The 13,823-nt window shown below is 40.1% G+C and overlaps 1 protein-coding gene across 1 annotated transcript in view; it reads left to right on the top strand.

The window, feature by feature from the left end:
* The window catches only part of TPH2 (tryptophan hydroxylase 2), a 53,044-nt gene that overhangs the window by 17,891 nt on the left and 21,330 nt on the right, over positions 1-13,823 (top strand). The window contains exon 8 of the mRNA XM_014963487.1: positions 4,204-4,330. Within this exon, the coding sequence (XP_014818973.1) occupies positions 4,204-4,330 (127 nt within the window). The remainder of the gene's footprint in view (positions 1-4,203; positions 4,331-13,823) is intronic.

The following is a 13,823-nucleotide window of genomic DNA, read 5'->3' as shown; positions in this document are numbered from 1 at the left end:
TGCATGTTTTTATGGGACAAAGGTGGTAATCCTGGAAGGAATTCCCTCCCTTCTGTAATCTCTGTAATTAGAATTTTAATCTCGTAAATTTGTACATAAATTGCTATGTTGTAAAATCCTGAAAGAAGGGCTTGAATAGATAATGCAGAACCTCTTCTGGTCTATCTAAAAATATCTCTAGATATTTCAAAAAAAGAAATTATAGTTAAGAAGTAGCAGGTTGTGCACCAATGATCTCCTCTCCTGTGAGTGTCTTACATTGCAGCACCTGCCAATGCTCAGCAAAAGAATAATGACATTTATTAACTTAGTACAAAGTAGAACATTTTCATCTGATGATAGTGGATTTAGGTACGTAACTCCAACATGAACAAAGGAAGGATTGTCTTCCAGGAAACAAATGTGTCTATGTTTTTGCTGATGTTCTCTGGTTCATTGATTTGTGTATTTGAGACACCTTTAGTTTTCAGGATGCTACCTATGTTCAGAATTATGCAGTATATTATAGCTGATCCTTAGTAGCAATGGCAACTACTTTTTTGTAACCTTTTTGGTCATTGTGTCTGGAAAGTCACTATGTAGAAATACAAGTTCAATTAGAATGAAGGTTTTTATCCCTTATTTGGGCTGAACTTAAAAATCCAGATTATACTCTTAGCAGCTCTAAATATGACTAACAGAGGAATTGTCATTTTCTAATGATGTTACTCTCTTCCTGCAGACCCGTGTGTTCAGAAACCACGTAAATTAAATAATCTGTACTATCAGGAGCTCCGTAGGAAAATTTTGAAAATCCCTTTTAAAATGTGTTTAAATTTTTTCATATGATAGAGCATATATTAAGTGTTATCAGAAATGTAAAGTGCAATCCTGGCTTTTTTTGTAATCAGCAGCAAAACTAAACTGACTTGAGTGGGGACAGCTCTTCATCTTCCGCAGTAGCTGCAATGCCCTGAGATCTGCTGGTTGATATATGGGGCCATAACGAGGTTTGCTGCGAGTCCCCGGCTGGCTGAATGTTGCATTTCAATGATATAAACCTGGTAAAAAGACTCCCTTTGACTTCAGTGGGCTTTCCATCAGATTTAACAGCCGGGCTATAGAGCTAGATACAAATTAGAGAGTTCATTTGGTTTGATCTGTATCACTCCTATATGCATTTTAAAACATTTCTTCCTGAGTTTCATTATGTTTCTACTACATTCGCAGAGCTATATAGATTTCCTCTGCTCTGCTAACTAATTTACTCCAAGAAAAATCTTTTGCTGTGAAAAGTGCATTACGAAAATCTTATTTTCTCTGAGCAATGTGTGCGAATAAATTAAAGGAACTTAATTATTTTCTGAATAAAACAAAACAAAAGAATCCAGCCTTAGTAGTTAAGCAAAGAATTATATTGTTTAGACTATCTATAAAGGGCCAGACTGGCAGGGAAATCTAAGAGGCTCCAATGACAATCCCAAATGCTGGATCATGGTTCTGCTTGGAAGATTTGAAATCTTTTATTATTATTTTATTATTTTTTTTCATAAGTTTTTGTTTTAAGCTCCCGTCTTTATAACTCCACGTTCAAAATACTACTTTGCATAGTTTTAATGGAAGAATCTACAAGCTAAAGGCACGAGAGAAATATCTTCTGCCTCTTTATCCTCCTCCCCTTCCCAGGAGAGTTGCCAGGGACTAGGTTTTGTCTGTGGTCATTTGGTCTGCAAGGATGGAAGTGACACAAAGAGCTTGTGCCCCAATGCAGAACTAGAAATAACACGTCTGCACTTAGTTGTTTCTGGAAGTTGTTCCCTCAGCACAGGCGGTAGATGCTGATAGTGATGATGCTGCTGTAGAAGCCTGCCTGGAGGCAAGTGTGCTTACTTGAAGCTAGTCCTGCTACATCTTCTTTGCTCTTGTTATTTGAACTACTGATATGAAGTTACCTTAAATATATGAGTGGAGTGCTCAGCAATCAGTTTTGACTTCTCTTGTGAAGATGGAAAATGAAGTTAGAGCTCTGGACTTCCAGAGAAAGGGCTTTGTCACCCATTTCTGTATTGGAAGGTGATGGTTGGAGGAGTCTGGTTCCTCCAGTGAGTTGTCTGGTACATGGAATTCTCTGGATGTATCTATCTGACTGCAGAGTCCATTTCCCTGCTGTCCCTTCTGTTGTTAGCAATACATCTCCTAAACCTTTCAGGAGATGACAGAAGAAATTGTTGTGACTGGAACTGAATCAATAAAGAAGGGTCATTAATCTTTGATGATTACCCACTCAACTGATTCAAACCATCTCCTGAACAAAGAGATGGATGATGCCATGCAGAGCCAGCCAGTTTTTTCAAGTCTGAGCTCCAGTGAGGAATGGAGCAGTATCCAAGCTATTGGTCCTTTGATAGGGAACTTTGATCATTTTGCAAGACTCGGAGCATCATCAACAGGTGTGGAGATCATAAAAGGAAAGCCTTCTTACCATCCGCTTTTGCAGAAATTGGGAATTTCTCAGGTTCTGAAAGGATATGCAATTATGTAGGAACAAGGGAGAAAAAGTCTGTCTTTCAGGAGGAAGCACAAGCATTACTAGCCAGTGGAAAACAAATGCAAACCATTTTTCTTATGCAAGTACGATGTCTGATACTGTTCCTAGCCACAGTGCTTATCAAACATGTTTTATGGGTGTTGACTAAAAATATTGGTGCACTGTAAATTTGAGCACTCGGGCTATATTGCTAGAACTGAGTCTCCAGTCAATGTCCATGGACCATGTTTGTTTTATCACAAGAGTATCTGCTTACCTCCCTTGCCTCTTTGGGAAATATGGATGTCTAGGAAGGAAGAGAAGTGAGATTTGGTAATTATTCTGTACTGTTGAGTGAATTACTCCATATATGAGGTTGGCTCAAACTTGTCACATACAACTTCAGAGCAGTGCTTGTCTCACCAAAAAGCGTAAATATAACATGAGCAAATGTTGGCAAGTGTCTGTCATTGAGTCCATCTGGACTGAAAAGAGAGACTTGTATGTAACCCTCCTATTTGGTAAGCTTTTGGTTAGGCAAACTGGGAATGCCAAAAATGCTAATCTTCATTTGCATGCATTCAGAAGCTACTACTATCTACCTAGACACAGTTGGCACAGGCTTCTTGGTGAAGAATACCGAGTGAGGAGACTTTAAATTATATAGAGGGTTGTTTTTCTGTTCATGATTTATCTGAAGTGTCAGGTTCTGTGTCTTTTCGAACAAAAATAGTTTATAAAAGACAAATTGGATGATTTTGGATAGAAGGCAGAAAACTTGATGTTTTCTCCCTGCCTTTAAAACATTTGTTTACAGCTAAAAAAAAAAAAAAAGAGAAATGTCTTTGAAGAGACAAAAGCAAAGGAAATGTCAGATCCGATTTTTTAAAGTGAGCTTTACTACCAAGTCCATTATTTTCTGTGAACAAATGCACCAAAACTTTCAGAATTATTTGAGAGCTTTTGTAGATGATGCATGTGCACTTTTCTTAGGTTGGTTAGCACTTTTTTGTACACTTATATCTGCACTTTGTTGTGACTAATAATGCACTTACAGGTGTGGATGGTAGTTCTTTCTAAATGCTTCGGGTTCTCTGCTTTTTCTGAAATCTATTTGGTGAAAAGTGGACCATGCAACGAAAGTACTCAGTAATTGCAGCAGGAAACCAGGACTAAATGAGAAATTAAGCACAAAGAAGGCTCTGTAAATATTGCCCTGAATTTCTAGTGGCAAGTGGCAAAATGTTTGGCTGTGGAGCTGTACCCAGGCACAGAAAGGGGAATGGAGAAGAGGAAGATGGAAGGTGTGGGATTTTGAACTTGATTAATGTGGAGAGAAATGCTGAAAACTGTACTTGTGAGACATCTGGCTTTCCTTTGGGCAGTTCAGTCTTCATGGTACTAAGTCTGGAAGACAGCAGTGATCAAGCTGTCCCACTCAATCTGGAAATGATGTGGAAATCATGGAATAAGTGGGGTTAAATGAGGTATAACCCATTTAACAGAAGCAAACCCGGATGTTTCTACAGAACCATACATAGGGAAGAAAAACTGTTCTGTAAAAAAAATAAATGTTTTCTGTTAAGACTTTTGAAGTAGAGGTCAGACACATGTAAAATGGCTTATATTAAATTAATTATGGAATAATTATAGAATTAATTTCTGTAATGACTCTCTTTTCATTTCCATTCCCTTAGGGATACGTGTCATGAACTCCTGGGACACGTGCCTCTACTTGCTGATCCCAAGTTTGCACAATTTTCACAAGAGATAGGACTTGCTTCACTGGGAGCATCTGACGAAGATGTTCAGAAATTAGCCACTGTGAGTTAAAATCTTTCTGTGGCATGCTCTCTCATCTGTCCTCCTCTTTGGTTGATAAAGTGATGTGCATTGTCTTATTACAGCTGATGGAATTTTCAGGTTGAAGGTAACTATGATGTCACAATCACAAAGCTTTAGGTATTCTTCCATTTTTAATAAGAGCAAAGCTGAACACAGTAGTCTTCAAGTAGTCAGTTTTACTTTTTATGTGCAATAACCACCAATTTTTAGGGCTAGCCGAGATGGATTTTGTCTACTTTTAAGGTGCTGAAAACAAGTAAACAAGGTAATTTTGAAAAAAAAAAAAAAAAAGCCCCCAAACCCTAACATTTTGGTATGCGCTCTCAGCTCTAACTGTTAGCAACTCTGCAGGTGGCCGCTTTGGCTCTTCCATACTCACTGTTCTGTTTTGTAGCTGTTCACTGTGTTGTAGTATGTGATGGATTTTGCTGCTGCTCCTGTTGGAGAATATGTAGTTAATAGGGCAAGGCTGTGCAGCAGTAGATCTAGACCTAGGTCAAGTGCCTCAGCCAGTGGCTGTGAGATGGATTTTATGTTGCATCAAATGAGGCACATGCCAGTAGATAGTGTGAACTGGAAGGGGCTACACGTTAAATATGGTAGATGCTACTGACCACCCAACTGGTGGTCCCTTCTTGGACCCCGTGTGAGAGACCCTCAGGTTGCACTGAAGGGTCCTGTCAAGTTGCCAGGACTCTCAGCTCCTGCCCATGTGTCAGCCCTGCTGAATTGTCATTTCCAAATAACTTGTATGCAGCCCTCTGCATTGTGACACAGGTTGGTGACGCTGGTCTATACCACTCACTCTATTCAGTTGTTTTAGCTTACTGTATGCTTCCTTTTGGATCCTCTTAAAAACTAATGCTGCAAATAATTTAAGGAACTATATTGTGTTAAAAAAATATATTCTATCTCATGAAAAACTCTGTGACAAGCAGCAAAAGAATTGGTTACTTTAAATCTTATCCAGCATACTACTGCTTTTCTACACAAGAAATGCAGTTGGGATTTAAAGGGTTGGAAATAATTTGGACACAGTGTGGAAGGTGGATTCAAACCAGGTTCAATTAAACTGTAATGATTTTGATGCAGTGGCTTAGAGTTCCATCTGCTGAAAAAGGAGTTCGTGCCTGTTTGTTAGCTTTTTCTGCTGGACCCCTCCAGCAGCAGCCACCAAATTTATTTAATCAAATAGGCATCACTCCTTAGTTAGACAGGCTCCACGTCTTGCTCATGGCCAGTTCCTCTCACATGCTTCAGGGTGTGTTCCTTGGTTTTCTAATGGATGTCTACTGAGAAGAAACAGTTGTTTGTATGGAACTGTGGCATGCTCTCTCATCTGTACTCCTCTTTGGATGATAAAGTGATGTGCATTGTCTTGTGACACCTGATCGAATTTTCAGGTTGAAGGTAACTATGATGTCACAATCACAAAGCTTTAGGTATTCTTCCATTTTTAATAAGAGCAAAGCTGAACACAGTAGTCTTCAAGTAGTCAGTTTTACTTTTTATGTGCAATAACCACCAATTTTTAGGGCTAGCCGAGATGGATTTTGTCTACTTTTAAGGTGCTGAAAACAAGTAAACAAGGTAATTTAAAAAAAAAAAAAAAAAAAGCCCCCAAACCCTAACATTTTGGTATGCGCTCTCAGCTCTAACTGTTAGCAACTCTGCAGGTGGCCGCTTTGGCTCTTCCATACTCACTGTTCTGTTTTGTAGCTGTTCACTGTGTTGTAGTATGTGATGGATTTTGCTGCTGCTCCTGTTGGAGAATATGTAGTTAATAGGGCAAGGCTGTGCAGCAGTAGATCTAGACCTAGGTCAAGTGCCTCAGCCAGTGGCTGTGAGATGGATTTTATGTTGCATCAAATGAGGCACATGCCAGTAGATAGTGTGAACTGGAAGGGGCTACACGTTAAATATGGTAGATGCTACTGACCACCCAACTGGTGGTCCCTTCTTGGACCCCGTGTGAGAGACCCTCAGGTTGCACTGAAGGGTCCTGTCAAGTTGCCAGGACTCTCAGCTCCTGCCCATGTGTCAGCCCTGCTGAATTGTCATTTCCAAATAACTTGTATGCAGCCCTCTGCATTGTGACACAGGTTGGTGACGCTGGTCTATACCACTCACTCTATTCAGTTGTTTTAGCTTACTGTATGCTTCCTTTTGGATCCTCTTAAAAACTAATGCTGCAAATAATTTAAGGAACTATATTGTGTTAAAAAAATATATTCTATCTCATGAAAAACTCTGTGACAAGCAGCAAAAGAATTGGTTACTTTAAATCTTATCCAGCATACTACTGCTTTTCTACACAAGAAATGCAGTTGGGATTTAAAGGGTTGGAAATAATTTGGACACAGTGTGGAAGGTGGATTCAAACCAGGTTCAATTAAACTGTAATGATTTTGATGCAGTGGCTTAGAGTTCCATCTGCTGAAAAAGGAGTTCGTGCCTGTTTGTTAGCTTTTTCTGCTGGACCCCTCCAGCAGCAGCCACCAAATTTATTTAATCAAATAGGCATCACTCCTTAGTTAGACAGGCTCCACGTCTTGCTCATGGCCAGTTCCTCTCACATGCTTCAGGGTGTGTTCCTTGGTTTTCTAATGGATGTCTACTGAGAAGAAACAGTTGTTTGTATGGAAGAATCATGAAAGTTGTGTTTCTGATGACAGATTTGCAAGGAAGGGACTTACTAGGAAGCAAACCTACCTTGTCGCAATCTGCAGCCTCCAGAGCAGCTGGCTAACTGGCTGTCCCTGTAGGTTCTTCGAGGAAAACAGTATGTCCAAGTCTTTCACCCCAAAATAAACTTGGATGACATGGGCTCATTGCAGAGGACAATGCTGGGACTGATCTGTTTGGGAAGAAATATTAATGTAAAGTGACCTCTGAATATTACATAAATGCTTTTACTCCTCCCCCTCACACAAGTTCCCAGTTATGACTGTGTCACCCGAACAATGAGCTGCTCCTGAATCACAAAGCCAAAAATAAAAGAAGACAGCTGAATCACTTTCCCTTATCACACTGAGAAGTTGATATCTGAGTCAAAGTTGATTTCTCCTCCCATGCTGGAAATAGCTCTTTCAGGTGGCAGAGACATTCAGAGAGAAACTTAAGGCAACCCAGGTGGTGTTATTTTTTGTAGAAGCACAATGAGGAGCTGTACTCCCCTGGGGCAGGTGCTTGACAAATGCAGAGATTTTACTTGCCCTAAAATTTGCAATGTAAACAGTTGAGTTGGGAGCAAGCAGAAAGAAGGTCTCTCAGCAGTGAGGGTGAGGAGGCCAAGAAATTAATTCAGCTGAGCACCAAATGTCATCTGAGGTGCTATTAACTGACTTTTGCAACATTCAGTCCCATTTCCATTCTAGATAACAACCAGAGACTGCAGTGAGCTGAGAAATGCCAGCCAAGAGTCTTAACACAGAAAAGCAGTGCAGGTTCCAGCGAGGCAACTTCAAAGGAAATAGAGAAACAAATGAACGGAGAGAGAACATGCATATTAATGAGCTCGAAGCACTATGCCCAAAGCAAGCTTGCCATTAGCATGACCTGTTTCAAAAGATAGTGACATTAACAGCTGAGCCATTACAGGGAGGACAATGGCTTTAGGAGGAGAGGAAAACGCCTCTTAGGAATTCGGATCAGAAATGGAAGAATTATTACAGGTGATCTCGTCATCTTTCGCTCCGTTCTGCTTTCAAAAGACACCACGTATCAGCCTTGATAGATCAGCCCTGTGTGCCCTGTCAGTCCTGAGCTGCGAAGGAAACATGCTTTGTGCTTTTGTCCCCGCAGAGCTGACACGGTGGATGTCGAGCAAGCTGGTGCCTGGTCCCTGAGCAGACTAGAAGTGTTTGCTAAATTGCAATTAGTCACATCTGTGCAGCCCCATTGAGGGCAGGGATTAAATGGGAGAGCGTGTCAGAGGCCCTGGTGCTGGCCAGCTGCGGAGTAAGAGGGTTGAAAAGGAAGGATGCGAGCTCCCCTCATCCTCTTGTTTGAGTCTGGCACTTAGACTGGGGTAAGGAGAAAGGAATGGCTTCTGCTCCTTTTTAAGCTTAAGCATTCTTACTGTGGAATACTGAAAGAGCCAAGCAGCTGTCTTGAGGGTGTTTTTTTGAGAGATGCAGTTTTCTTTACAGTGTTTTAAGAGAGTGAGACAGAGGGAAAGACACAAAAAACAATTGACTGAGAGATATGTTACTGAAACAAAACAAAATATTTGCACAATTCACTTTTTGCTTGTCGCGTGGTATAATTCTGTTACTAGCTGGGGAAATACAGTATTGCTCATGCATGTCTGGGTGCTAATTATTATTATCATCATCATCACTAACGTCTTGTGCTACATTGTGTGACTTTCTGAAAATGCTTTCAAGTTGATTTTCCAAGCGTGCCTGGTCTTTCTACTTTCATATAGTACAAAAACAAACAAAGACTGTCTTTTCTGCTTACCTATCAAACCATAAGCTGTAGAGAGGATTTGACATGAGGTGTTCCAACTAATTTATATAGTATATCATTTACAACACATTTAACAGCACATAATGTAAGGTTTTGTCAGGAAAATTGTACAAAAGATATACGTCGGTTTACATTTCAGTATTACCTTGTAATTTGTGGACTTGGGAGCTGGAGAGCAGCTGTCTTTGTAAAATTGCAAGCTGATAAGCAGGATCCTGTCTCTCTTGTTAATAGCAGAAATGACTCCCAGCTCCTGCTGAGCTGGTTCAGCACAGTTCAGGTTGTCCCTTAGTAATGCAGGATGTGTAGGATGTGTTTGTGTATAAAAAATTCAGGGGGGCAAATTAACTGGGAGTTTAGCATACAAACTGCATGGTTTGTATGCAGTTTATCGTCGAATCTTTCCACTTAAGAATTTGGCCATTAGGGACTAATTAGTCACACTAAGGTGTTTTTCTTCCCAGTGGTTTCTTACTGGAAGTTACGTTTAAAGCTTCAGTTCTCGGGGACTGTAAAATTGTCACCTTTTAATCTTTCTTCCTATTTGTTCTGGTATTTTAACAGTCTGGGACAGTAGAAATCAGGATTTTTTTTTTTTTTGCTAACCTTTATGCAGAAAAACACAATAGTGAGTTGCTTCTGGATTTGAAGGAATGATGTGTGATGAGGTCTTGTAAATGCATTTCAGGCTTGTTATAAATCTAAATGTTTTACCTTGCCTGGATGATAACTGAAGCCAATGGTTTATTTCTAAAGCTGACTTTAATTGATCTGTATACATATCACAAACAAAATATTTTAAATATATAGGCTGGGGTAAAAATAACATTGAGAAGGGCCTCTCTGGGAGAAGTCAGTGGTAATTCATATGAGCTTACTTGCTTGTGTCCTCTCAGGATCTACATTGGTCTTGTTGGCTTCATTCTAGTTCTTCCCCCATGCTGAACAACTGGCACATAATTCAGGACAATTACACATTATGTTTGCTGAGGAGATAACCAGAATGGAAGAAGCAGGAGCGTCGCAGATAAAGACTTGAGTTGCATTTGGTAGCTTCAGGTAGATGCAGCCTTTGTGGTCTCACTAGACAGAGCAGACTGATACAGTCTCTCATCTTCATAACAGATTAGATTTCCCAGAGGGGCTATTGATAGTGCTAGGCCATAAGTACAGCTTGTGAACTGGGTTACTGTTTTCCTCCATGAATGATCAAATGGAGCTGAGAAGAAAACTATGAAAATATTTGAGATTTTTAAGATTCCCACTGTGCATCTGATAAATCAAGACTGCTTGAATGTTTCTAATTTATAGTTGCAAAATGATAGCGAGCTAAGCACTGTGCTAAGTTTGTGATCAGCTCCCCTGCTGAAGCTGTTCTGCTATATAAAAATAATTATGTATTGGCCAACTGAAACCTGGTATTATAGCCTAAGAGCTATGGCATTCACTGAGCATATTGAAGTTTAATGTTCAAATCTCTGCTCAGTCTTTTTCCTGTATCCCAATTGCATGCCATTATTGCATGAGGAATGCCAAGATTGAGCACGGTGAATACCCTAAGTCCAGTGGTGACATAACGGAGTTTCTTGCAAAGGAGGCTCTTCCAGCTACACCTCCAGTTAATGAATAAAGAAGCTGCAGCATGAAGAGCTGGGAGTGAGTATGATTTAAAAACTGCTTGAGTAAATTTTGTTGGATAGATGGGAGACACATGAGATTACCTATGAAATTTGGGATGTGTGTGACTTATGGAAGATGAACCAATTCCCAGGGTAAAAGCTAGGGCTGGAAAGCTGAAATCGAGTATGATGGATCACTATAGCCAGACATTGTCCTGCCATACAGCAGGACAATGCAAATATTGTGATCCATATTGTTCATCAGTAGATGACCTGGGCTGTGTTTCTGTTTCTAACTTTGACCAGGCAAGAACGCCCATATGGGGATGTATTGGGAAATTGCCCAGATGCCAAACCTGAAACTGATACAAGAAGCAGAAGAGACAGCTGATAAAACCTTGTGGCTTTCATAATCGTTACAAAGTCATAGAGGTCTGTTTGAATCAGGAGAGAAGGGTAACTTACTGGTGGATTACTTTGATTGGTGGGGTGTCGCTGGGCTCACTGACTGCTACTCTAAAAGTATGCCCTAATTTGTGGGTTTGCGCTGCGTAATGTTCTAAAGAAATTAATAACAGGTAATGGGCTCCATTTTTTTAAGGGTTTCTTTCAGTTTTTGATAAACTAGACGAAGCACTGATGTCAAGTCCTTCCTACAGTATGTGTAATCTAATATGTAAGCAGAAAAGATAGTACATATATCACAGAACAGGGCTAAAGGGGAAAAAACCTTGTAGATTCCAGGAATCAATATTTAATATTTTAGAATACTGCAGCGTTCCCCCGCAGTGTTCCATGACTGCAGTGCGGTCATGGTCACCACATCAGAGATTCATGGTACAAGAACAAAATCTCAGCAGTGATACCTAACTAGCTTTGTAACTCAAAACCAAATGGCTCTGTACTACATAAAAATAAGCTACCATTCCAGAGACGTTACTACAGGGAGAATTTGAAGAGTTCTGTTGCTAAAATGGGAGCAAATAGCTCAGTGTTTTCTGCAGGAATTGTGGCAGTGTGTTGAGGCCTTTGTTTTGGGTTTGGAGAGAGTCTGTTTCCATGTTTGGACCTGGAAGAAGTGCTTGTGCCCAATCGCAGTCATAAATAGCTGCTTAGAAGGGATGTAAGAACAGGATGAGCGTGTCTGATTCTTTTCAAATGTTTGCCAAGTTTTTCTCCACTTAGAAACTTGGGGAACTCTTGAACCACATGTGGTTTCTATTTATTTAGTTATTCTGAATGGATTTCTGTCCAGAGACAGCTGTTTATCTTTGAAGACATGTAAATTTTTAGTACATGCAGTAATTTTGGTGAAGAGCTCTACGGCTCAACTATTTACTGTCCAGTGAACTTTTGTCTTCTGTTGTTTTTAACCTGATTCCTACTAGCTTTTTTTTTAGTATTTGAAGAGAGAACGAGCAAATCATCCCTGTATGCTTTCTCTACGCTATCATGACTTCACAGAACTGTTTCATTTTCTCCCTAAGTTGTCTCCTTTTCTGGATGGAAAAGCGATCATTTGTTTAGTTATTCATTGTGTGGAAGATGTCTGTAACTTTGAGCATGTTATTCCACCCCTGAACCCTTTCCACCTAGAACTGGAAAAGAAAGAGAGAGGGTATCTCAATCACCAGGCTGGGGAGTGGGGTGAACGAGGAGTTTGAGCCCTAATCTGAGTTTTGGGTAAGAGCAACACTGTGGAGTTTAGCCAGTTTGGGATGTGCTTGCTGTAGTGGGGGCCTTTTGTATGGCAGGGTAGAGTGGACCTGATGTTATTGAGCTGGCTCAATTTGCTGCTTTGGGGCTGGAGAAGTGGACTGCATGCTGGAGGGAAGTAGGATTCAGCAGATCTGCCTTTATCAACCATCATCGCTAATCAAGGATATGAATCCCTGCAGTTTCTGATCAGCAGAAAGTACAAAGGGGTAATTCTGCTGCTGCAAATTCTGTGAGGGCATGGGAGAAATAATTTAGATGGTGAAGAAACTGTGTGTCAGCCACTGCAGTGAAGGTGGGGAGCTGGACTACTGATGCTGGAACTGTGGTGTGGTTTGTTTGGGCTTTGGGTTTTTTTTTTATATTTGTAGAGAGTGGTAGAAAATAATGCTTTGCAAAACCTTTTAAAATACAAATCTCCTGCTTTAACTAGTTTCTGGACTAAGTAGGTCAACATAGGCAGTGTTACATCAGGAAATGAAACATGTCGTGCTCTGCACTGTGTCAGGCAAAGTTAAGAATGTGAAAGAGAGTTCAGCTATTCCTATGAGGGTGCTCAGGTGGTCAGGTCAGTGACCTGCTTCTTGAGAGGGTCTCAAGCTGCTCTAACAGGCAAAACTTCGCACTCACAAGTAACTGGAAAAAGTGTTGTTCCATAACGTGCTTGTATGTTTGTATGCTTGGGCCCAACCCTGTAATGAGGAAGCTAGATGCAAGAGAGAACTAATTTGACTTAATTGGGAGCAGGGAAGGAATTAGAAATTTTGCTGTAGAAATAATATAGCTCCTTTTAGACAGGACGTGGTTTATGAAGATCAAGCCCTAAGCAGTTAGAAGCACTAAAGAAAAAGCCTCTAATAAAATAACAAATTACAGCGAGACACTGGTTTTGTTTTTATTTCTTGTAGCATTATGTTTCCAAAAGTGGTTAGATCATAATCTGTGAGGTTACTGAACTGCAAATGCAAATTTACACGCACACGAGTAATACATTTTGACATGTAGGTTAACAAGAGAACGGTGCGAATTTCACACAGCACTGGCTTGCTAATTACGTTTGTTTATTTTCAGAAGAAACTTCATTTTCATTAAGAAATTGCAGATTCTGCAATAGTAATCTTTGCTGGTAGTTCAATAGCTCACACTCTAAACGCGTGCTCTGCTACAACACTAATGAAAGAGAGTCTCAGAAAAAGAGCTCAGGAAGAATGTGTGGAGTTTAGGAGTGCAGGCAAATGGCAGCTATGTACCATTTTGGTGTTGGATCCAGCTGAGATGGGTTGAGGAATAGATGTAAGGAGCCTATGAATTTTGATTGGGTTTGTTTGCATATTTGTTTCCTCTTTTGACCTAGAGTAGAAAATGTATTAGCAAAAAGGCATAAAATGTCTTTTATGGAACATATGTAACTGGGACAAAAAAAAGGACCCAGCATAAGCTTCCAGTGAGCAATAACAGCACAAACATTTTGGGTAACAACTACAAACAAAGCACATAAAGTTACAGGAATAAAGGTTTAAATAAAGAAAATGGGGAAAAAACATTATAGAGGAAAGGTTTGGAATATATTGCTCCTGCTGTTCCTGACTGCCCTTGTGCTTTCACCAATATGTTGAAGGAAAGAGACAATCCTAGGCTCTGTGTAGATACCATTCATACTGACA

The sequence above is a fragment of the Calidris pugnax genome, unplaced genomic scaffold (genome assembly GCF_001431845.1).
Source record: "Calidris pugnax isolate Ruff unplaced genomic scaffold, ASM143184v1 scaffold44, whole genome shotgun sequence".
In the NCBI taxonomy this organism is placed as follows: Eukaryota; Metazoa; Chordata; class Aves; order Charadriiformes; family Scolopacidae; genus Calidris; species Calidris pugnax.
This window is presented reverse-complemented; position numbering and strand designations above follow the sequence as displayed.